Genomic DNA, 22,388 nt, shown 5'->3' on the forward strand with positions numbered 1-22,388 from the left:
TTAACATGTTGATTAAAATATGATAAAATCATATTTTAATGATGTATTTTGGCATCACTGTTGATTTCAAGCACTGGCTCGATGACATAATATTTCTAGTATTGGCTCGATCACATAATGTTTCAAGTACTAGCTTGACGACACAATGAAAATGGAGAGTCAATGCACAAATATAACTCAAACAATTTTGGGATTAGATTTTATCATATCTATAAAATATTAGTGTCCAACTCAAATGACCACTAAGTTTTTAACGAAAAAGGACGAGTTTGGAATATATAAATAGTCGGGTGACCATTTTGTAACTTTTAATAGTCGAAAGACTCAACAAAATAGTCTCCTATAATTGGGAGATTATTTTATAACTTTTAATAGTTAGAGAACTCAACAAAATAAAGCCTTATAGTTGGGGGACTACTTGTGTACTTTACCCAAAAAATTATATACTCCATATACGTACCATTATTCATTTTAATCGTGTGGGGCTATATTTATTACATAATTTAATAGGCGGACCTATATTGTGCATAGTAATTAATCTCTCAATTATGACGAAGAAACCATCGGAAAATGGTCATAGAAGACAAGGGAAACTTCTCAGCAACTTTAGGGCTCATGCCAATGCCCATCCCTAGACCCTAAATTTTTTCTATAAAATGCAGCCTTCCCGATATCCCATCTTCAAACCAAACAAGCCGACACTCTCTTCTCCTTCTTATCTTCTTACATATAATCTCCATTTTCACCGTTAACAAAGTACCAGGAAATGGAAAGCACCACCAAGACATCATCATTGTTGCTTGCATCACTTCTTTGCGTTCTGCTCCTCTCTCAGGTATGTCGTTCATTTACCTATATATATGCTTTAATATTTGTACAAATAATCAGTTTTTCTCTTATATGTTTGGAGTATTTTAACCGTCAACATTTTAACTTTTGGTCAAAACAAGTCTGTTATATGAAATCTTTAGTTGATTAATGGTTAACACATGTCTTTAAAGTGATATTTCTAAATATGTTCAATTGTATGCCACATCATCACTTTGGATGATGTTGTATACGTCACACAATCACTTTACGAGTTAAAATGCTACATCAACAATTTGCGTTAACTTTAGTTAAGTAATAATGTCTATTAAATAAAATTTGTTTTGACCAAAAATTAAAATGTGTGTATATATATATATATATAATAGCCGTACAATGTTAATTTTTGGTACAATACCATTTTCCAGGTGGGAATACTGATGGCTCAACCGGAAGCAAAAGCCCCGGCTCCAGGCACCCAAGGTAAAAAAAAATAAAAAATCCGAAGTATTGCTTCTTTTTAGTCTGGTGAAAAGTAATCGTTTAAGTTACATACATATGCATACGCAGTGGGAGATGAATGCCCGAAGAAGTGTGCATACAGGTGCAGCAAATCATGGAAGCCAAAGATGTGCAACAAAACCTGTGTAGCTTGTTGCCACAGGTGCCCTGATCATTGTGTGCCGAATGGTCCCAGAGCTCCCCGAGATTCCTGCTACTGCTACTCCCAGATCAAGACCCATAACAAGTTCAAGTGCCCATAGAGTCTTGGACCCCCGCCTTTATACCAGAGAGTTGGAGAGATTAGGAAGTAAACAAAATAAACACATCTCAACTATCACTTTTGTTTCATTTGGATCATCCCTCTATTTTTAAAAATATTATATCTAATGTTTAGTTTTACTTTTATTTTCGTCATCATTGTTAAAAATAATCAATGATAATATTGACATATGTTATCATAAGGTAATATCATGTCATAATTAAAAAATAAAAAATATAATATTAGTAGTTTTGTTAATTTATTAATGATGGCGACAAAAAAGAAACTAAATTGTAATGTTAAATATAATTTGTAAAACATAGTTTAGTGGTCAAAATAGAATAAAAACAATAATTAGATCAATAAGCTTGTAGTTTACCTAAAAAAAAAATAAGAAGGCACCGGTGTTCCTGTCGTTTCATTACAATTTATCGCTCCATTTGGTTACTCGTTCAGTGTTGACTTTGTATGTCTTTTATTCTTGTTTTACATTCAAACGGTAGTAGTATATTGAATATTCAACATGTATTATATGACATATCACAATATTTCTTGTTAGGGTAAAGCATACTGATGGTCTTTGATTATAGGATGATACTTTATTAAGTATCTCAAATGTTAAAAGTTACAAAATAGTCATTTGACTATTTTTATGTTCCAAACTCATAATTTTTCGTTAAAAAAATGAACGATCGCCTGAGCTGAAAATTACCATGTTAACTGAAATATGACCCAGTCTGATCTTAGAACTATTTGAGTTGTATTTTGTGTATCAACTTTTCGTTTACATTGTGTTGTAAAGTCAATGCTTGAAAAATTATGTCGTCGAGTCAGTGATTGAAATCAATGGTAGTGTCAATAGACATTATTAAAATATAATAATTTTATCATATCTCAATCAACAAGTTAATGTAAAGCTTAGACGGTCATCAATTTTTAACGGAAAACGAAGAATTTGAAACATATGAATTGTCGGGTGACAATTTTGTTACTTTTAATATTCGGATGACTTTGTAGTAATTCCCATGACTTCTACTTTTTATACGTTTCTGTTATTGGTATTTATGAAGGCTTAGAACTGAGCTTGCTATCGTTGACTTCTGTGTATCATTCTCTTCATGTATCCTCCTTTAAATTTAGCCGGGTCTTACGTTTCTGTCTATATGCAGAGAATTTTTTCACAGGGATTTATTTGCAGGGATTACTTCCCATTACAGACACACATATGATATTAATGACTACATATGAATATTGTTCAACTATGTATTTATGCATTTATTTATACATGCATTGCATTTTATCTATATTTTTAATTTTCTGACTGCCGGAGGTCTTCCACGGAAGCTACTCTCAACCTGACGTTGGGGGCAGCCTACTACCCTACCTCCCCCTTACCCCATTGCATATGGGAATTGGGTTTTGTTGTTGTTGTTGTTGTTGTCAATAAAACAACATCCTATAGTTTAGTGATTATTTTATAAGTTTTAATAATAGAAAGACTCAATTAAACAACATTTTATAGTTAATGGACCCTTTATGTACTTTATCCTTCTTGTTATGATTATTATTTTAGTACTCGTAGACATACCAACATAATTGGTTATTCCGTCCATGTATCATTGGAGTACCTAAGAAGGCCAACAAATGTAAAATTGGAGTGTGTTTGTGCATTGGATGCCCAAACTCCTGTCCTATAGGTATCTTCTAATTAAAACCCTCAACAAGCTAGTTTTTGATTTTTTTTAAAAAACAATATTTTGTATAATTAAATAATTTTATTCATATCAATTGAGTTGAATTTGATTGATATTATTATTAATAATATAATTGAAAAAAGATAAGACATTAAATATATTTAAATATTTAATATATTTTAATTTATGAACGAGGAAGAAGTTGAATAATATTTTATTAATTTTTTTTGAAAAATAAAACTTTATTATTTGTTAATGAATAAACCATACTACTTAGGGTCTCATTAAAAAACCTCCCTAACCCTAATTGGAGGAAAAAGAGTGCACCTAAGCAGTGGACTAAGGCAACAACCACCTCATTAAAAATTGTAGGGTGTATTTAGGTTGGTTTTGGATGCCTATATTAAAATTCTTTGTTTTTTTATTAACACATATGAATATGCTCTTAAAGCAGAAAGAATATATTGGAAGAAGGATTTAATTAGTCAAGAATATCCATTCACAGTAAATAAAATTCTTTTAGTTTTAAACAAATTTAAGATCGTTGGAGGAGTGAAAATAGATGGATAAGACAAAAAATTTCCAGTGAATATCTTCTCATTTTTTTAAATGAAATTTAAACAAATTTTCCCTTTTAGGTTTGTTTGAAATATTGACTGCAAAATTACACTGTTAGCACTGATTGGAAAATAAATAAAATGAATAACCTGAATCAACCGAAATCGTGTCACGGTGAAAACTACTGCCTTAGAAACGAATTCGCCCTGATGTGTGTAATCGCTCCAACATGCAGAACATCCCCTGAGGTTAATAGGTCATTCCAAATCCGTACCCACGGAACTAGAGTAGATTATCTGTGGTATTGCTCCTTTGATCGCAATAAATTTCTTAGTAGCTCTTAGAGCTTTTAGAGAATTGTTTGTTGAATGAATGATTCTGGACTGAGTTGAGAAGCTAATGAGCTCTCTATTTATAGGATGCATGCAGGGCTAAAATCATCCATTATAAACCAGATATAAAATATGATTTTATTTATTCATTAATTCTTTGTCTAAAGCTGATGTACAAACGACTGAATATAACCTCAATTATGTCCAGGTTCATGGACTTAAATCTAGCCGTTTGTAACTCATGCAATAAAGCTTTATAACTCTTGTATTAAAGCATTGTAACTATTGCATTCATTATGTAAAACGTCCTGAACAGAGCATCTTATTAGTCCAGGTTCATCCAACATTTACAGATTTGAATTCAGACACTGACTGTTTGAATTTTAAATTTCAGAAACTAAAAGACAACTAATTAATCTTAGCTATTACTCTCTGCAAATATAAAATTTGAATATACTGGGTATCCTATAAATACCAGACAAATTCTTTCACATTTTTTTCATTTTTTCTTTCATAGAAAAATTCGTTACGAATTTTCTCTAAAAGTATATTTTTCGTGCCAACGAGTCAAAGATACGTATTGCCACAACCACGACCACGTCCATGAGCACGACCACGAGCCGAGCCTAGATGAGACATACAGACGGCGACAATAACGGTGCATGAGAATCCCCCTTTTTCTCTGTCACTTAACAAGAGAGTGGAGAATATAAACCCTAAATACCCAATCCCAATATATTTCCCACTCAATGTGGGATTGAGAATTATAAACATTCCCCCAATAATATGAAATAATTCTTCTGAAACTCGAAAACAATCTTTCTAGAAGAGCAATAGCTAGATTAGTTGTTTAAGCACTAGTGAACGTATCTTGAACTAGTACATAGTGATGACGAGCAATCCTTCTCTTAGACAAGTGAAACTAGTCTTGAACTTTCTAAGATAGGGGTGAACTCATAACACACAACTAACCACTTCATCCACCTGAGTCCTGGATGTGTAAGATATATATATATATATATATATATATATACATAAAAGTATATATTTGGCCATCTTACCTCAGGATTCTAGTAAGTGTACTAGTAAGTTACATAGGTTATTTCATCAGGTTTATCTCGATATAAACTACCCATAATAGGGTTATGAAATAATTAAGAACTTATACAACAACTCAACCTCACTTAGTTATAGTGACTTTCTTCAAGTTTATTATAATAAACTACGCAAAATCTGGGATAAGAAGTCATTAAGAATAAATATTCAACCTCATTATTTGGTAAATTAAATAAGTCCTTCTTACTAGAACCATCCATACTTCTGGATTTGAAAAGAGTTTATATAAAACTCAACATTTCTAGCGGTAAGTTCATTCTGTCATTTTCAATAGGACTACCCACTCAACTCTGGGTTGTGAACATATTAAGAATAGATATTCAGCCAAAGTCGGTAAATTCATCAAGTCTTTCTCACTAAGACCACCCAAAGCCTGTGCTATGAATTTATTAAAAGCAATTAAGCTCAACCTGGGCATGTACATTATTTGTCATAGGAATGATAGGGAGAAATGTACACTATGAGTCTTTCCACGGTTTTGTTTGTCAACATTGAACTTAGATAACTAAGTTGGGTATCCACCATGAATTCCTTAATCAATGGGATTTAGACCCATTCCCCTCGATGAATCTAAGATGAGCTTCCAGATTAACCCTTTGGTAAGCAGATCTGCTAGGTTCATTTCCTACTTCACATACTCTAAGGAGAGTACTCCATTCGTTATCAAGTGTATAACAAATTCATGCCTTATGCAAATGTATCTTTTCTTACCTTTGTAAGCTTAGTTCTTTGCCACACATATCGTAGCTTGTGAATCACACAGTAAGGAAACAAGAGGAGGTGGTCTTCCCCACAATGGAATTTCTACTAAAAAATTTCTAAGCCACTCGGCTTCTTGCCTAGCTAAAGAGCTCTAAACTCTGACTCCATAGTGGAACGACCAATACAAGTTTACTTTGAAGATTTCCATGAGATTACTACTTTACCCAAAGTATAACATACCTGCTTATAAAGCTTACTTCATCATTGTCAGAAACGCAGCTGGCGTAACAATACCCTTCCAGTACCACAGGATAGTCAACAAACTCAAGTTTCTAGTTCGTTGTACCTTTAAGGCACTTGAGTAAGTGTCTGAGAGCAAAAAAGTGCTCACCATTCAGAGTATGGGTATATCTACTAAGTCTTCTCACAACGTAGCCAATATCAGGTTGAGTATAGTTCATTAAAAACATTAGGCTCCCGATCACTTTAGTGTATTCAGTTTGGGAAATATTACTTCTTTTATTCTTAAATAGATGTATGCTAGGGTCAAAAGGAGTTCGAATAGGGACAATGTCAAAACTTTCAAATTTCTTTAACACCTTCTTTATATAGTGTGCTTGATTTAAAGAAAATCATTTTTCAGTTATGGTGAGTCTGACCCCCTAAGATTACTCAACTTATCCCAAATAAGTAATCCAAATTTAGTAGACAAGAAATCTTTTGTTTTGTTATTGGACTCAATGCTAGTACTGAAAATCAACATGTCATCAACATACAAACTTATGATGATATAATCAGTACCAAACATCCTCAAAATCACACATGCATCCAAACCATTCACAACAAAACCAAAGCTAAGGATAGTCTTGTGAAATTTCTCATACCACTGTTTAGGACCTTGTTTGAGGCCATAAAGCTACTTTTTAAATCTGCATACTTTTCAATCCATGTCAGGCATCACGAAACCAAGAGGTTGCTCTATATTGATCTCCTCATCTAAGTCTCTGTTCAAGAATACAGTCTTTACATCCATTTGATGTACTTGTAACTTGTGAATGGAGGCTAAAGTAAATAATGCCCATATCATTGAGATTTTTGTTACGGGAGAGTATGCATCGAATAAGTTTATTCCAAACTTTTGAATGAACCCTTTGACGACTTAACTTTCATTATACCGTTAAATAAAACCATCTGACCTCAACTTCTTCCTGAAGACCCATTTGTTTGCTGATAGTTCTAAATCCCATAGGCAAGTCAACCAATTCCTAAATATGATTAGACATTATCGATTCTAGTTCATCATTGATAGCGTTTTTCCAGAACCTAGCATCGATAGATTGTATAATTTCCTCATAAGTCTTAGGATCATCATCTAATAGAAATATTTAAGCTATAATATCATAAAGAGAGTCTAAATCATTTATCTCTGAAATAAAGGAAGTTATGAAATATGTTCCAAAAGAGATTTCTGTTATTTCTCTTTTACTTCTTCTAGGTTCAAATTCAATTTCTTGAGTAGACCTAGTAGGTACACTAGAAGAAGTGGATGAAATGTTTTATATTTGTGTTTCTTCGTTCAATTTAGGTTTCTTTAAAGGAAAAGAATATTTGAAGAAAATGAAATCTCTCGACTTTCAAATATAATAGTCTTGTAGAAGCATGAATCTGTATGCGACGCTATTTGTAGCACACCCTATGAACACTGCAATACTGATTTTAGGTCCGATGGTGAAATTCTTAAAATATAACAATCCTACTTCAGTCAGATAGCCGCACACTTTCATGTATTATAGATTTGGAATGTATCCTTTTCACAACTCGTTTGGAGTATAATCTAATATTTTATGAGATACCCAGTTTAAAATATGATTTTAGTTATAAGGAGATAAATCTTTGTGTATCTCGAGTAATCATCTACAAAGGTCATACATAAGTGTTTTTCTCATTTACATTTAGTGTTTCTAAAGTCTGCTAGATCAGTATGAACCAGTTCTAACAATTCAGTCATTCTCTTAGAAACAATCTTAAAGTGAGGTTTAACATGCTTGGCTTCTACACAAATTTCATATTTGTTAAAGCTAGCTAAGTCTAGTTTAGGTAGAACATACATTTTCATCAATTTATTTAAAGCATGAATGTTAGCGTGCCCTAATCTTACATGCCACATATCAACAGATTCAACAATATAAGTAGAAGTGGTAGTTTTATTCTCATTAAGTTGAGTTTCTATGACAAATAAACCCCGTTTAAAAAAAATTCCCAACATAATCAATTTATGGAAAGTTCAAGTTTATATGCCTCAAAAACTAACATAATGTCTACCTTATTCAGAAGCCCACTACTTATTAAATTTCTATGCAAGACAAGTACATACAGAACATTGTTTAAATCTAAAGTTTTACCGGAAGTTGTCTTGAGTAAAACTTTACCTTTTCCAGTACTTTACAATTGTTGGATTTCCCCGTGTACACTAATTCACCTCTGTTTCCATCCTCAAACTCGGTGAAAAAAATATTTCCTTGCACAGAAGTTTATGGAAGTGCTGGTATCAAACACCCACTCAGAATTGTTTTCCGCCAGGTTGACTTCAGAAACCACCGCAACAATAATGTCATCATCGTTCTCCGTAATATGCATATGTGGCATGTTGTTATTCTGGAGGTCTGAGCGATGTTGGAATTGGTAAGATTTGTGACCACCTAGACTACAACCGAAACACTTGATCAATTTTCCATCAGATTTGGTCTTTCCTAGCTTCTTGAAATTCATGCCTTTTTAAGGTTTCACCTTTTTATCTTGATTCCCTCGTTTCATGGTCTTTTTGAATTTAGACCCTAAGGCATCACCAGATTCAATCAAGTTAGATTTAAAAGACATGTTAGCCTCCTCGATTTTAGACAGTTAACCTCCTCGATTTTTATATGGCCCACCAGTTCCTCAAGTGAAATATCTATCTTCATTGCGATAGTCAAACCAGGACTTGGGCAGTTTTTGATGAGGACATTGGCTTGGAGTACTTCGCACATTTGCATTCCTTCGGCACTGATGTTGACCACCAGATTCTCATAGTCATGGACTTGATTTATTATGGGATTATCTTCTGACATATGGAATTTGAGCCATTCTCCAACAACATATTTCTTTGTGCCCACATCGTTAGGACCATACTTCTTCTCCAGAGTGTCCCATATCGCCTTGGCATTTCTTTCTCTCAGGAATATGTTGAACAATTTATTAGACTTGTGAATGAGAAGATGTCTTTGCACACTCTTGTTGTATTTTTTGTATTTCTCGGTAGTAGTAATAACTTCAACATCAACTATAAATGTGGCATCAGTCTGAATCGCATCGATATTATCTCCAACAAATGTAGTAGTCGATGAAACAGTCGGGGATGAACTTGCTCAAAGGTGATGTCATATTTGTAGTATAAGAATTTGTTTCTTGTTGGCAATATTGACTGCAAAATTACACTGTTAGAACTAACTGGAAAATAAATAAAATAAATAACTTGAATCAACCAAAACCGTGTCACGGTGAAAATCACTTCCTTAGAAATGAATTCACCTCAATGTGTGTAATTGCTCTAATAGGAGGATTGTCCCCTGAGGTTAGCACAGTCGCTCCAAATCTGTACCCACGAAACTAAAGTGGACGTCCGATGGTATGGCGCCTTTGAAAGTCGAAAATGTTTTAGTAGTTGTGAGAGCTTTTAGATAATTATTTGTTGAATAAGTGATTTTAGGATGAGTTGAGAAGCAAATGAGCTCTCTATTTATAGGATCAATGCAGGATTAAAATATTCGAATGCAAATCATATATAAAATCTGATTTTATTTCTTCATTAATTCGTTGTCTGAAGCTGATATACAAATGAATTAATCTTACCTCAAATTTGTCCAGGTTTATGGATTTTAAATCTAGCTATTTGTAACTCATGCAATAAAGCTTTGTAACTCTTTCATTTATTATGAAAAACGTCCTGAACATAGCCTGATATTACTCCAGGTTCATCAAACGTTCAAAAATTTGAATTCAGACACTGGTTGTTTCAATTTTAAATTTCAAAAATTGAAAGACATCTAATTAATCTCAACTGTTACTCTCCGCAAATATAAAATTTGAACATACTTTGTATCCTATAAATTCCTAACAAATTCTTTCACATTTTTTCATTTGTTCTTTAAGAGAAAAATCCATGCAAATTTTCTCTGAAAAGATAATTTCTACGAGGACTTGTCAAAGAAACGTATTGCCACGACTCACGAGCCATGAGCCACGACCACGACCACGAGCCGAGCTGGGCTGAATCGAGACGAGACGAGATTGACAAACGATGGCGGTGGTGGCTGCACGAGAAGGCCCCTTCTTCTATATCACTCAACAAGGGAGTGGAGAATGTAAACCTTAAATTTCCAATACCAATGTATTTCCCCCTCAATGTGGGATTCAGCATTACCAACATTTCCCCACTAATGTGATAGAATTCTTATGAAACTCGAAAACATTCTTTTGAGAAGAGTAATAGCGAGATTAGTTGTTTAAGTACTAGTGATCGTATCTTGAACTAGTACATAGGGATGATAAAGAAATCCTTCTCTTAGACAACTGAAACTAGTCTTGAACTTTCTAAGATAGGGGTAAACTCATAACACACAACTAACCTCTTCATCCACCTGAGTCCTCAATATGTAAGATATATATATATATAAAAGTATATATTTGGCCATCTTACATCAGGATTCTAGTAAGTGTACTAGGAAAAACGTCCATCGTCTTTCATAGAAGGTGGCTAACCCTTCTAACATACTTTTATTTCATCAGGTTTATCTTGACATAAACTACCCATAATAAGAGCTTATACAATAGCTCAACCTCACATAAGTATGGTGACTTTCTTCAAGTTTATTATAATAAACCACCCAAACTCTGGATAAGAAGTCATTAAGAATAAATATTTAACCTCATTATTCAATAAATTCAATAAGTCATTCTCACTAGAACTATCCAAGCTTTTGGATTTGGATTTGAATTCATTAAGAGTTTATATAAAACTCAACTTTTATAGCGGTAAGTTCATTCTGTCATAAGTCGGTTAATTCATGAAGTCTTTCTCACTAAGACCCCTCGAAACATGGGCTATAAATTTATTAAGAGCAATTATGCTCAACTTGGGCATGTGCATTATTCGTCATAAGATTGGATAAGAAGAAATGTACACTATGAGTCTTTTAACGGTTTCGTTTGACCAAATTGAACTTAGATAACTAAGTTGGGTATCCACCATGATTTCCTCAACCAATGGGATTTAGACCCATCCCCTTGACGAATCTAAGACTAGCTTCCAGATGAACCCTTTCGTTAGTGGATATGCTAGGTTCATTTCTGACTTCACATATTCTAAGGAGAGTACTCCATTCCATATCAAGTTTCTAACAGATTCATTCCTTATGAAAATGTGTCTTTTCATACCATTTTAAGTTTGGTTCTTTGCCATATATATCGCAACTTGTGAATCATATAGTAAGGAAATAGGAGGAGTCAGTCTTTCTCACAACGTAATTTTTGCTAATAAATTTCTAAGCCACTCGACTTCTTGCCCAACTAAGTTAAGGGCTATAAACTCTGACTCCATAGTGGAAGGAGCAATACAAGTTTTCTTCGTAGGTTTCCAGGAGATTACTGCTCCACCAAAAGTAAAAACATACCCTCTTGTAGAGTTTACTTCATCATTATCAGAAATCCAGTTGATATCACAATATCCTTCTCGTACCGCAGGATAGCCAAGAAACTCAAGTTTCTAATCCATTGTAACCTTAAGGTAATTGAGTACGCATATGAGAGCAAACCAATTCTCACCACTCGGATTATGGGTATATCTACTAAGTCTACTCACAAAATTGGCAATATTAGGTCGAGTATAGTTCATTAATAACATTAGACTTTCGATCACTTTAGCATATTTAGTTAGGGAAATGCTACTTTCTTTATTCTTAAAGAGATGTATGCTAGGATCATAAATAGTTCGAACAGGGACAACGTCAAAACTGTCAAATTTCTTTAACACTTTCTCAATATAGTATTTTTGATTTAAAGAAAATCTCTTTTCAGTTCTGGTCAAAGATTTTCAGTTCCGGTGACTTTGACTTCTAAGATTACATCAACTTCTCCCAAGTCGGTCATATCAAATTTAGTAGAAAAGAAATCTTTTCTTTTGTTAATGAACTCAATGCTAGTATTAAAAATCAACATGTCATCAACATACAAACTTATGACGATGAAATCAACACTGATAAGTGCTTAATTTAGTTAACATTTTTCTTTTAAAATACTCCTTAATCATTGGTTTTTGTGGCTTAATTGTTCACTTTCATTAATTTTTTGATCATGATGTTAGATTTTGGAAATTGCACTAAAAGGATGAAATTCTACAGTTTTTTTTATTTTCGGAATTGAAGCTAAACTAGCGGGCATGAAACATCCGATGAGGCGATGACGTTAGTACCTTCAAGAAAATCCAGTCAACGTTTCTAGAAGAACGAAGGAATTGGCTGCACGTTTATGGAATTCATATTTGAATTAAACGCAAGTTTTAGGATAATATTTTAAATATTATATTTTATCTTTGTTTTAGGTATTTTTGTTTAAATAGGTTTTAGTATTTTAATTAAGTTTTAGGATATTATTTTTATATGTTATCTTTGTTTTAGGTATTTTAGTTTAAATAGGTTTTAGTATTTTAATTAAGTTTTAGGATATTATTTTTATATTTTTATCTTTGTTTTAGATATTTTAATTTAAATAGTTTTAATTGTTTTAATTAGGATTTAAGATGTTTTAGCTTGTATTTAAGAATTTCAAGGCTATAAATACCCTCAAAGGGTAAGTCTAGAAACATATCTCTCACTTCTGAGAATTAAATCTTCTTTCTCTCTCTAGCTTTCTCTCTATTGTCGCATACTCCTCTATTTTCATTTAGAATTTCATTTTCAATTATGCTAAGCATGACATTGGTCATGCTTAGCCAGTTTTCTTTCAAGCCGAAGACTAAAGCGAAGGCTCAATTCCAAACGTGAGAATTGTAAGGTATTTAAATCGCTTCGGATTTTCTATTTGTTTTATGAGCTTGCTTTTCAAATCAAAACGATTTTGACATTGGTTCATATATTGTTATGGTTAACATTTGAAGAAGGATTTTCTTATTAAAGCATATTCAACTTCCCGAGATCACACTAAGAAAAATTGTTTGCTAAGAGAAAAATGAAATTGGAATCAGTTTTTATTGAAACGACACAATCCGAGTTGGTAGCGAAGATTGTCCTTGTAAGCCGACGTGAATTTTAAAGTAAAAATATGTTTTGATGATCCGAATAATTTGAGAGGAAGTTGAAGTCTGAGGCTGCTTTCACAATAAGTTATCTTTATCCCAATTCAGTTATTTTATTTATTTATTTGTTTATTTAATTTTTATTTTATTATACTTCTTTAAATAATTTAAAACCCTTTTTTATATTTATTACTATTAATATTTATTAGTTTATTATTTTCTCTTTTATTTATTATTATCTATTTTATTTTATTAAATCTTTTCAACTTTACCTGGAATTCTATCTTTTTCTAAAATCAAAAAACATTTTTACTAAATCACAAAAACCATAATCCCTATGGATCGACCCTACTTCTCTATACTACCTTTTTCTTTCTATTTATTAAAGAAGCCACAATTATTTTGATAGAAAAATGACGGTTATCAAATTGGTGTCGTTTTTGGGGACTAACATCAAGTTTTGATTTATTTTTCTAGATTTTGATTTATGACCAGAAGAAACCCAGGTGAATTAGTAGATCTAGATCCGGAGATCGAAGCACGAGCATGAAGAATCTATGCACAAACGCTTTGAGAAAAGTAAAAAAGACTAGAAGAGCAAGAACAGAGTTCAGAAGCAGAATCAAATCCAGAGACAGAAGCAGTCGCATACATCCCGATGGCAGAAGAAGAACAAATGATCCGAGAACTAGTCACAGCTCTTGTCACTCGGACGTCTTTATGCATCAATTTTCCTAGTGGCAGGACTCCATTCAATTAAAGACGGGACTTATTCATCTTCTTCCCACTTTCCATGGCTTTCCTACTGATGATCCACACAAAACTTATTGGAATTCCACATGGTTTGCATTAGCATGAAACCACAGGGATTTACCGAATATCAAATTAAATTGAGAGCTTTCTTTTTCACTTTAGTTGACTTGGCTAAATATTGGTTATTTTATTTACCTCCAAATTCAGTTAATTCATGAGATAACATGAATCAAATTTTTCTTGACAGATTTTTCCAGCGGCTAAAGAAAGCGAGTTATGATGGAGCATTCTTTCTATTAAAAAAAAGAGAAGAAAGTCTTTATGCCTATTGGGAGAGATTTAAAAAGCTTTGCGCACGTTGTCCCTAAGACATGTTAAGTGTGCAAATGTTACTTCAATACTTTTATGAAGGCTTTTTACCAATGGAAATTAAAATGGTAGATGAGGCTAGTAGAGGAGCATTAGTCAACATGACCCCAACAACAGTAAGGGAATTAATTTCAACCATGACAACCAACTCTCAATAGTTTTCAAGTGAACCCAACCATCGAGTTCACGAGATAAGTACTTTTTCCTTTGAGAATAAGTTAGACAAATTAACTGAAGTAGTTAATTCACTTGTTGAAGGAAAATATGGAGTAACAAGAGCATGTGGGATATGTACAAAGCTAGACCATCTGACGGATTACTTCCCACTGATACAAGAAGGAGGCAATGCATAAATCAATGTCGTATGGAACTTTCCAGGTCCTTCACAATGACAATACAACCCATTCAACAATACTTATAATCCAGGATGGTGAGACCACCCAAATTTCAACTATGCGGTAAATCAAAGACCAACTAATCCTCCTCAAGAGCAACCACAAAAACCATAATTGGAGGAAGTCATAGGGAAGTTAGCAATTTTACAAGAAAAGTTCATTGTATCCCAGGAAAAATTCCAAAGCCGAACCGAAATACATCTTCAAGAGTTAGATAACCAAGTAAGTCGACTAGCTCAAACTATGGGAAAATTGGAATCACAAGGAAGAATACCTTCTCAAAAGGAGTTAAATCTGAGAAAGAATGTTAGTGCCATCACACTCCGAAGTGGAAATATTATCTCACCCGAAGTTCTAGCAGAAAAAGTCACACATCATGAAGAACAAGAGGACACACCACCTTCAGAAATACAAGGTATGTCTGACTCACATCTTTCTCTTTCTTCTCATGAAATCACGCCACCACCCTTCCCATCAAGGTTGATGAAGTGTGATAAAAGAGCTGAAGAAATAGATATCTTAGAGGTGTTCCAAAAAGTTCAAGTCAACATACATCTTCTTGAAGTAATTCGACAAGTAACAAGGTATGCTCGATTTTTAAAAGAACTTTGCACTATAAAGAGGAAATTAATGGGGTACGAAAAGGTAAATTTGGGAGAACATGTCTCTGCAATTTTTCAACTAAAGCTCCCACCAGAGATGAAGGATCAAGGTATGTTCGCTATACCTTGTAAAATAGGTGATTTTAAAATTACACGTGCAATGTGTGACTTAGGAGCTTCAATCAATATTATGCCATTTTCTATTTATAAAATGATTACTATCGAGCCTTTGAAGGAAATAGGAACAACTATACAGTTGGCTGATCGATCTGTGATCTATCCAGTAGGAGTAATGGAAAATGTCTTGGTAAAGGTCGATGTATTATTTTTTCCTACAGATTTCTATGTCATTGACATGGAACATGATAGGTTGGATTCTTATTCCGAGGTACTCTTAGACCGACCCTTCCTAAGCACAGCATATACATAAATCGATGTTAGAAGTGGTATACTAATAATGGAATTTGATGGTGATATCGTTGAATTTTATGTTTACAAGGCAATAAAATGCCCTGATCATGTTGAAAGAATTAATTTTGTTGATGTTATAGATCCTTTAATTTATGAGTATATTGAATCTAATTTTTCTTATGATTTTTTAAGGATCCTGAACTTAAGAGAGTTTGAAAATATTAATTCAATAAATTCTTATTTATCTTTATCTTCCTCTAAAACTAAAATTTTACCTTCTGTTTTGCAAGCACCTGAGGTAGAATTGAAGCAATTATCGAAACATTTGAAATATGCCTTTTTGGGTGAAAATGGAACCTTACCAGCGATCATCTCAAGTAAATTATCCAAAGGAGAAGAGGAAGCTTTGGTAGCAGTGTTGCACTCTCACAAAGAAGCCATAGGATGGACCAATTCTGACATTAAAGGATTAAGTCCCTCGACTTGCATGCACAAGATCAAAGTCGAAGAATGAACAAAGCCATCAGGAGAAGGAAAACGCCGATTAAATCCACCGATAATGGACGTAGTGAAGAAGGAAATTCAGAAACTCTTTGATGTTGATGTAATCTATCCGATATCAGATAGTAATTGGGTAAGTCTGATTCATGTGGTTCCCAAGAAAACGGGAGTCACAGTGGACGAAAATCAAGAAAGGAAGTTAGTGCCAACAAGAGTTCAAAATGGATGGTGAGTTTGTATTGATTACAGGAAGTTAAACTCTCTTACTCGAAAAGATCATTTTCCTCTTCCTTTTATAGACCCAATGATTGAACGATTAGCTGGGAAAACTCATTATTGTTGCCTTGATAGTTTTTTAGGTTTTTTTTCCAAATCCAGTAGTGCTAGAGGATCAAGAAAAAATGATTTTAACATGTCCCTTCGGTACATTTTCATATAGACGAATGCCCTTTGGTCTTTGTAAAGCGCCAACCACCTTCTAAAGATGCATGTTAAGTATATTTTCTAACTATGTGGAGAAAGGAATTGAAGTCTTCATGGATGACTTCACAGTTTATGGTAACTCTTTTAATGAATGTCTTGATAATTTAACTAATATGCTTAAAAGATTATTAGAATATAACCTTGTTTTGAACTATGAAAAATGTCATTTTATGGTTGATAAAAGTTTAATTTTAGGTCATATTGTTTCCTCAAAAGGGATTGCGGTTGATAAAGCTAAAACAGATGTTATATGCTCACTTCCTTACCCCACAACTGTGACGAAAATTCGTTCTTTTCTTGGCCATGCAGGATTTTATCGTAGGTTTATTAAGGACTTTTCGAAGATAGCACAACCTTTATGCAATCTACTTCAAAAAGACCAAGACTTTGAATTTAATTCAAAATGCAAGGAGTCATTCGATTCATTAAAGGAAAAGCTTATTTCATCTCCATTTGTTCAGCCGCCAGATTGGAATTATCCCTTTGAACTTATGTGTGACGCATCAGATATTGGCGTTGGAGCCGTTCTTGGCCAGAAAATAGGGAAAGAATCACATGTCATAGCCTATGCATCCCGAACTTTGGACTCGGCTCATAAAAATTATTCGACAATGGAAAAAGAACTTTTTTCTATAATTTTTGCTTTAGAAAAATTTAGATCTTATTTGCTTGGCATTAATATTTTTTTCTGACCATGCAACTATAAGGTATTTGATGAGCAAAAAGGAAGAAAAACAAAGGCTTATCCGATAGATCCTGCTTTTATAGGAATTTAACTTGGAAATCAAAGACAAAAAGGGATGCAAAAATCTGATAGCGGATCACTTGAGTTGAATTTCCATTTCCACATCCGAATCACCACTTAGAGAATAATTTCTTGAAGAAAAATTGATGGTGGCATAAAGCATAACTCCATGGTTTGCGGACATGGTTAATTATTTGGCCACATGTAAGTTACCATTAGATTTGTCGAGAGCTAAAATCAATCGAATTAAGCAAGAATCCCAATACTTTATTTGGGACGATCCTTATTTATGGAAGCACTGCTTGGATCAGGTAATTCGACGATGTATTGCCGAAAGTGAGGTAAATTCAATTTTGCAATTTTGTCATTCTTACTCTTCCGGTGGTCATTTTGGGCCAAAACGTACAACACATAAAATTCTTGAATGCGGTTTCTATTGGCCTAACATCTTTCGGGATTCTTATCTATTTTGTAAAACTTGTGAAAGATGTCAACATATAGGTAATTTAAGCCGTAGGAATGAAATGCCGCTTATTTCTATACAGTTTGTGAAATTTTTGATGTTTGGGGAATCGACTATATGGGTCCTTTTACTTCTTCATTTGGAAATACTTATATTATTTTAGCTGTGGATTATGTTTCTAAATGGATGGAAGCTAAGGCCACTCGGAATAATGATGCTAAAACTATAGTTAATTTTTTAAAAAATATTTTTTGTAGGTTTGGCATGCCATGGGCTATAATAAGCGAAAGATTAACACATTTCTAAACCGAGTGATCGAGTCGCTAATGAAGAAATTTGGAGTAACTCAAAGAATTGCTACCGCTTACCATCCACAAACAAATGGACACATAGAAGAATCAAATCCAGAAATTAAAACAATACTTGATTTTTTTTTAAAATTGGACAGAAAGGATTTGACTTTAAAATTAACCGATGCACTTTGTGCATATCGAACTGCTTATAAAGGTCCCATTGGGATGTCACCATACCAACATGTTTTTGATAAACTATGCCATTTACTAGTTGAGTTAGAACATCGTACTTATTGGGCTGTTAAATAATGTAACATGGACATGGATGCAATCTGTTGGTCAAAAGGTTTTATTATTTATCTCCAAATTTAAACTTTTTACAGGAAAACTCAAATCAAAATGGCTCGGACCGTTTACAATAACTCAAGTATTTCCTCACGGTGCTGTTGAAGTTGAAGATATCTCAAGAGATCGATTTAATGTTAACGGTCAAAGATTGAAGCAGTATTATGAAAATACTCCGGTCGGTCTAATCGAAGAAATCAATTTAGAGTAACCCACACTTTGAAAATCTGGTAGTCGAGCTAACGACGTTAAACAAAAACGCTTGATGGGAGGCAACCCATTTCGTTCTATTTTTTATTTTATTTCATTTTTTCATTTTATTTCGTTTTATTTTTATTTTATTTTATTAGAAAACTTTATTTTCATTCTATTCATTTTATTTTTCTCTGAGCAGATCTGAATTTCGATCGAATATTTAACAAAAACAATAGTGAAAAAAAACTGACTTGGTTCGAACTGTGCAAAAAAATTCGAACAGAACAGTGCAGAAAAAACGGAATAAGTGAGGGGGAAGGATAAGCATGTCATCGTAATTTTCCTTGACTTGTTTAATTGTTTGAAATTGAGATATTCTAATATTGATATGTTGGGATCGTTGGTTGATAGTCTTGAATTTCGCTTTATACTATTGCTTCCTTTTGGATTATGACCATGTTTTTTTATCGAATTTAATTTGCATGATTGGTTATTGATATAACTAGTGAAGTTTTGTTTATTATTGATATTTCATGCTTTTATCGATAGAGATGAACATGACTCAATGCACATAAACTTTTCTTGTGATATTTGGGCCTAACGAGCATACATTTTCTCTCTTGCTCATTGTTTGACTTGTGTGTGCCGAACTAATTAAGATATTCTAGAACATGTAATCAAAATGCATATCGAGACTACATGTTGAAGGTAATGTTTTAATGTGATAGGAGCACCTAGGATAAACCCACTTTTCCCAAAAAGCCTACATGTTTATATATCCACTAGTGAACAAAATTTGAGCCTATTTCCTTTTCTTTGTTTTACACCTCATAATTAAACCTGAAGCCTTTCTTTTTATTTTTTCCCTCTTTTCACAACCTTACCGAGACTTGACATCTTGTATCACTCTTGTTCCACAAATAAAAAAATGAATTTTTTTACTGTTTTAAAAAAATTGAAAAAAACAACAAGTTGTTCACTGTTTCAAACAGAAAAAACAGTCCCTTGTTCCAAAAAAAGGAAGGAAAAAATGATCGTTTCAATTTTCTTTCATCTATTATTTTTTTCTTGTTTTGTTCTTCATTGCGCCTCATGTTAATTCGTGGATTGTTCTAAATTATTTTGATATCTTGTTTCGGTATTTTAAACCTTTCTTTTCGGCATTTTTCCTACACTAACCTAAGCCCCGTTACACATTGTTTAAAGACCCCTTGATTATTTCATTATGTTCATTTTTCATAGTGGAGACTTGATTGGATTCCAAGCCTGTGGTAATATTTTGGTTAGTTTCGGTTTGAGCGATTTCATTTACCCTAAGCACTTTGAGCGGATATGTGTGGATCTTTGTGAGGTATTGAGTCATGTTTCATTGAAGTCGGTAATTAATTGGGATATCTTGCTTAATTTAAATTTTCTTGGTTGTATCTTTTCTTGATTGTTACTTGAATTCAGCAATTAATTGGGATAACATTAAATTGAAGATGACAACTTATGATGTTGATATGTTAATTGATGAATGCTTGAGGAAAATCATTGAATAAGTGAGGGGGAATTTGATAAGTGCTTAATTTAGTTAACATTTTGCTTTTAAATTACTCCGTAATAATTGGTTTTTCTGGCTTAATTGTTCGTTTTCATTCATTTTCTATGCAGGATGTTAGATTTTGGAAATTAAACTAAAAGGACGAAATTCTGCAGTTTTTATATTTTCAGAATCGAAGCTGAACTATTGGGCATGAATTCGGGCATAAAACATCCGACGAGTTGATGACGTCAGCACCTTTTAGAAGAACCAACCAACGTTTCTAGTTGAACGAATGAATTGGCCACATGTTTCTAGAATTCGAATTTGAATTAAACTCAAGTTTTAGGATAATATTTTAAATATTACATTTTATCTTTGTTTTAGGTATTTTAGTTTAAATAGGTTTTAGTATTTTAATTAAGTTTTACAATATTATTTTTATATTTTATCTTTGTTTTAGGTATTTTTGTTTAAATAGTTTTAAGTGTTTTAATTAGGATTTAAGATGTTTTAGCTTGTTTTGAGGAATTTGAAGGCTATAAATACCCTCTAAGGGTAAGCCTAGAAACATATCACTCACTTCTGAGAATTAAATCTTCTTTTTCTCTCTAGCTTTCTCTCTATTTTCGCATACTCCTCTATTTTCTTTTAGAATTTTGTTTTTAATTATGCCAGTTTTCTTTCAAGCCGAAGACTAAAGCGAAGGCTCAATTCCAAACGTGAGAATTGTAAGGTACTTAAATCGCTTCGGATTTTCTCTCTATTTTCTGAGCTTACTTTTCAAATCAAAACGATTTGGACATTGGTCCGGATATTGTTGTGGTTAACGTTTGAAGAAGGATTTGCTTATTGAAACATATTCAACTTCCCGAGAACATACTTAGCAAAATTGTTTGCTAAGAGGAAACTAAGATCGAATCAATTATTGTTGAAACGACACAATCCGAGTTGGCAGCGAAGAGTTATCCATGTAAGCCGACGTGAATTTTGAAGTAAAAATATGTTTCGATGATCCGAGGAATTTGAGACGAAGCTGAAGTCTGAGGTTGCTTTCATAATAAGTTTTCTTTATCCCAATTCAGTTATTTTATTTATTTGTTTATTTAATTTTTATTTTATTATAATTCTTTAAATAATTTAAAACCCCTTTTTATATTTATTACTATTAATATTTATTATTTTCTTATTTTCTCTTTTATTTATTATTATCTATTTTATTTTATTAAATCTTTTCAAATTTACCCGGAATTCTATCTTTTCCTAAAATCAAGAAACAGTTTTACTAAATCACAAAAACCATAGTCCCTGTGGATCGACTCTACTTCTCTATTCTACATTTTCCTTTCTATTTATTAAAGAAGTCAAAATTATTTTGATAGCAAAACGATGGTTATCAAACACCAAACATCCTACACTAGAAACATGTATCCGAACCATTAACAAAAAAAAAAAAAAACTAAGGATAGTCCTATGGAATTTCTCATACCACTGTTTAGGAGCTTGTTTGTAGCTGTAAATCGACTTTTTAAGTCTGCATACTTTGCCTTTCATGCCAGATGCCTAGAAGCCAAGAGGTTCTCCATATAGATCTCTTCATCTAAGTCTCAATTCAAGAATACAATCTTCACATCCATTTGATGTACTTGCAACTTGTTAATAGAGGCTAAAGCAAATAATGCTCGGATTGTTGATATTTTCGTTACGGGAGAGTAAGCAAAAAGGAAGTCTATACCGAACTTTTGAGTGAACCATTTGAATATTAGACTTTTCGTGTACCGTATAGAACCATATGGCCTCAACTTCTTTTGGAAGACCCATTTTTTGTTGATAGTTCTAAATCCCCTAGGTAAGTCAACCAATTCCCAAGTACTATTAGACATTATCGATTCTAGTTCATCATTGATAGCTTTCTTTTTCCCAAAACTAGTATCAATAAATCGTATAGCTTCCTCATCAGTCTCAGGATCCTCATCTAATAGAAATTTTTAAGCTATAAGATCAGAAAGAGA

General features: G+C 33.0%; 1 protein-coding gene across 1 annotated transcript; it reads left to right on the top strand.

Moving 5' to 3' along the window:
* Positions 1–690: 690 nt before the first annotated feature.
* On the top strand, positions 691–1,645 carry LOC120152700 (peamaclein-like). Its single transcript, XM_039164871.1, has 3 exons — positions 691–835; positions 1,236–1,290; positions 1,378–1,645. Exons 1-3 carry the CDS (start codon positions 767–769, stop codon positions 1,569–1,571), a joined length of 318 nt encoding a protein of 105 aa, XP_039020802.1. The 5' UTR covers positions 691–766; the 3' UTR covers positions 1,572–1,645.
* The last annotated feature ends 20,743 nt before the right edge of the window (positions 1,646–22,388 follow it).

This window comes from Hibiscus syriacus, unplaced genomic scaffold (genome assembly GCF_006381635.1).
Source record: "Hibiscus syriacus cultivar Baekdansim isolate YM2019G1 unplaced genomic scaffold, ASM638163v2 tig00111095_pilon, whole genome shotgun sequence".
NCBI lineage: Eukaryota > Viridiplantae > Streptophyta > Magnoliopsida > Malvales > Malvaceae > Hibiscus > Hibiscus syriacus.

Coding starts and splice junctions, on each gene's coding strand:
- LOC120152700 (XM_039164871.1), top strand. CDS start 767: ATGGAAAGCACCACCAAGACATCATCATTGTTGCTTGCATCACTTCTT. Junction 836..1,235: donor GCGTTCTGCTCCTCTCTCAG/GTATGTCGTTCA, acceptor ACCATTTTCCAG/GTGGGAATACTGATGGCTCA. Junction 1,291..1,377: donor CCCGGCTCCAGGCACCCAAG/GTAAAAAAAAAT, acceptor ATGCATACGCAG/TGGGAGATGAATGCCCGAAG.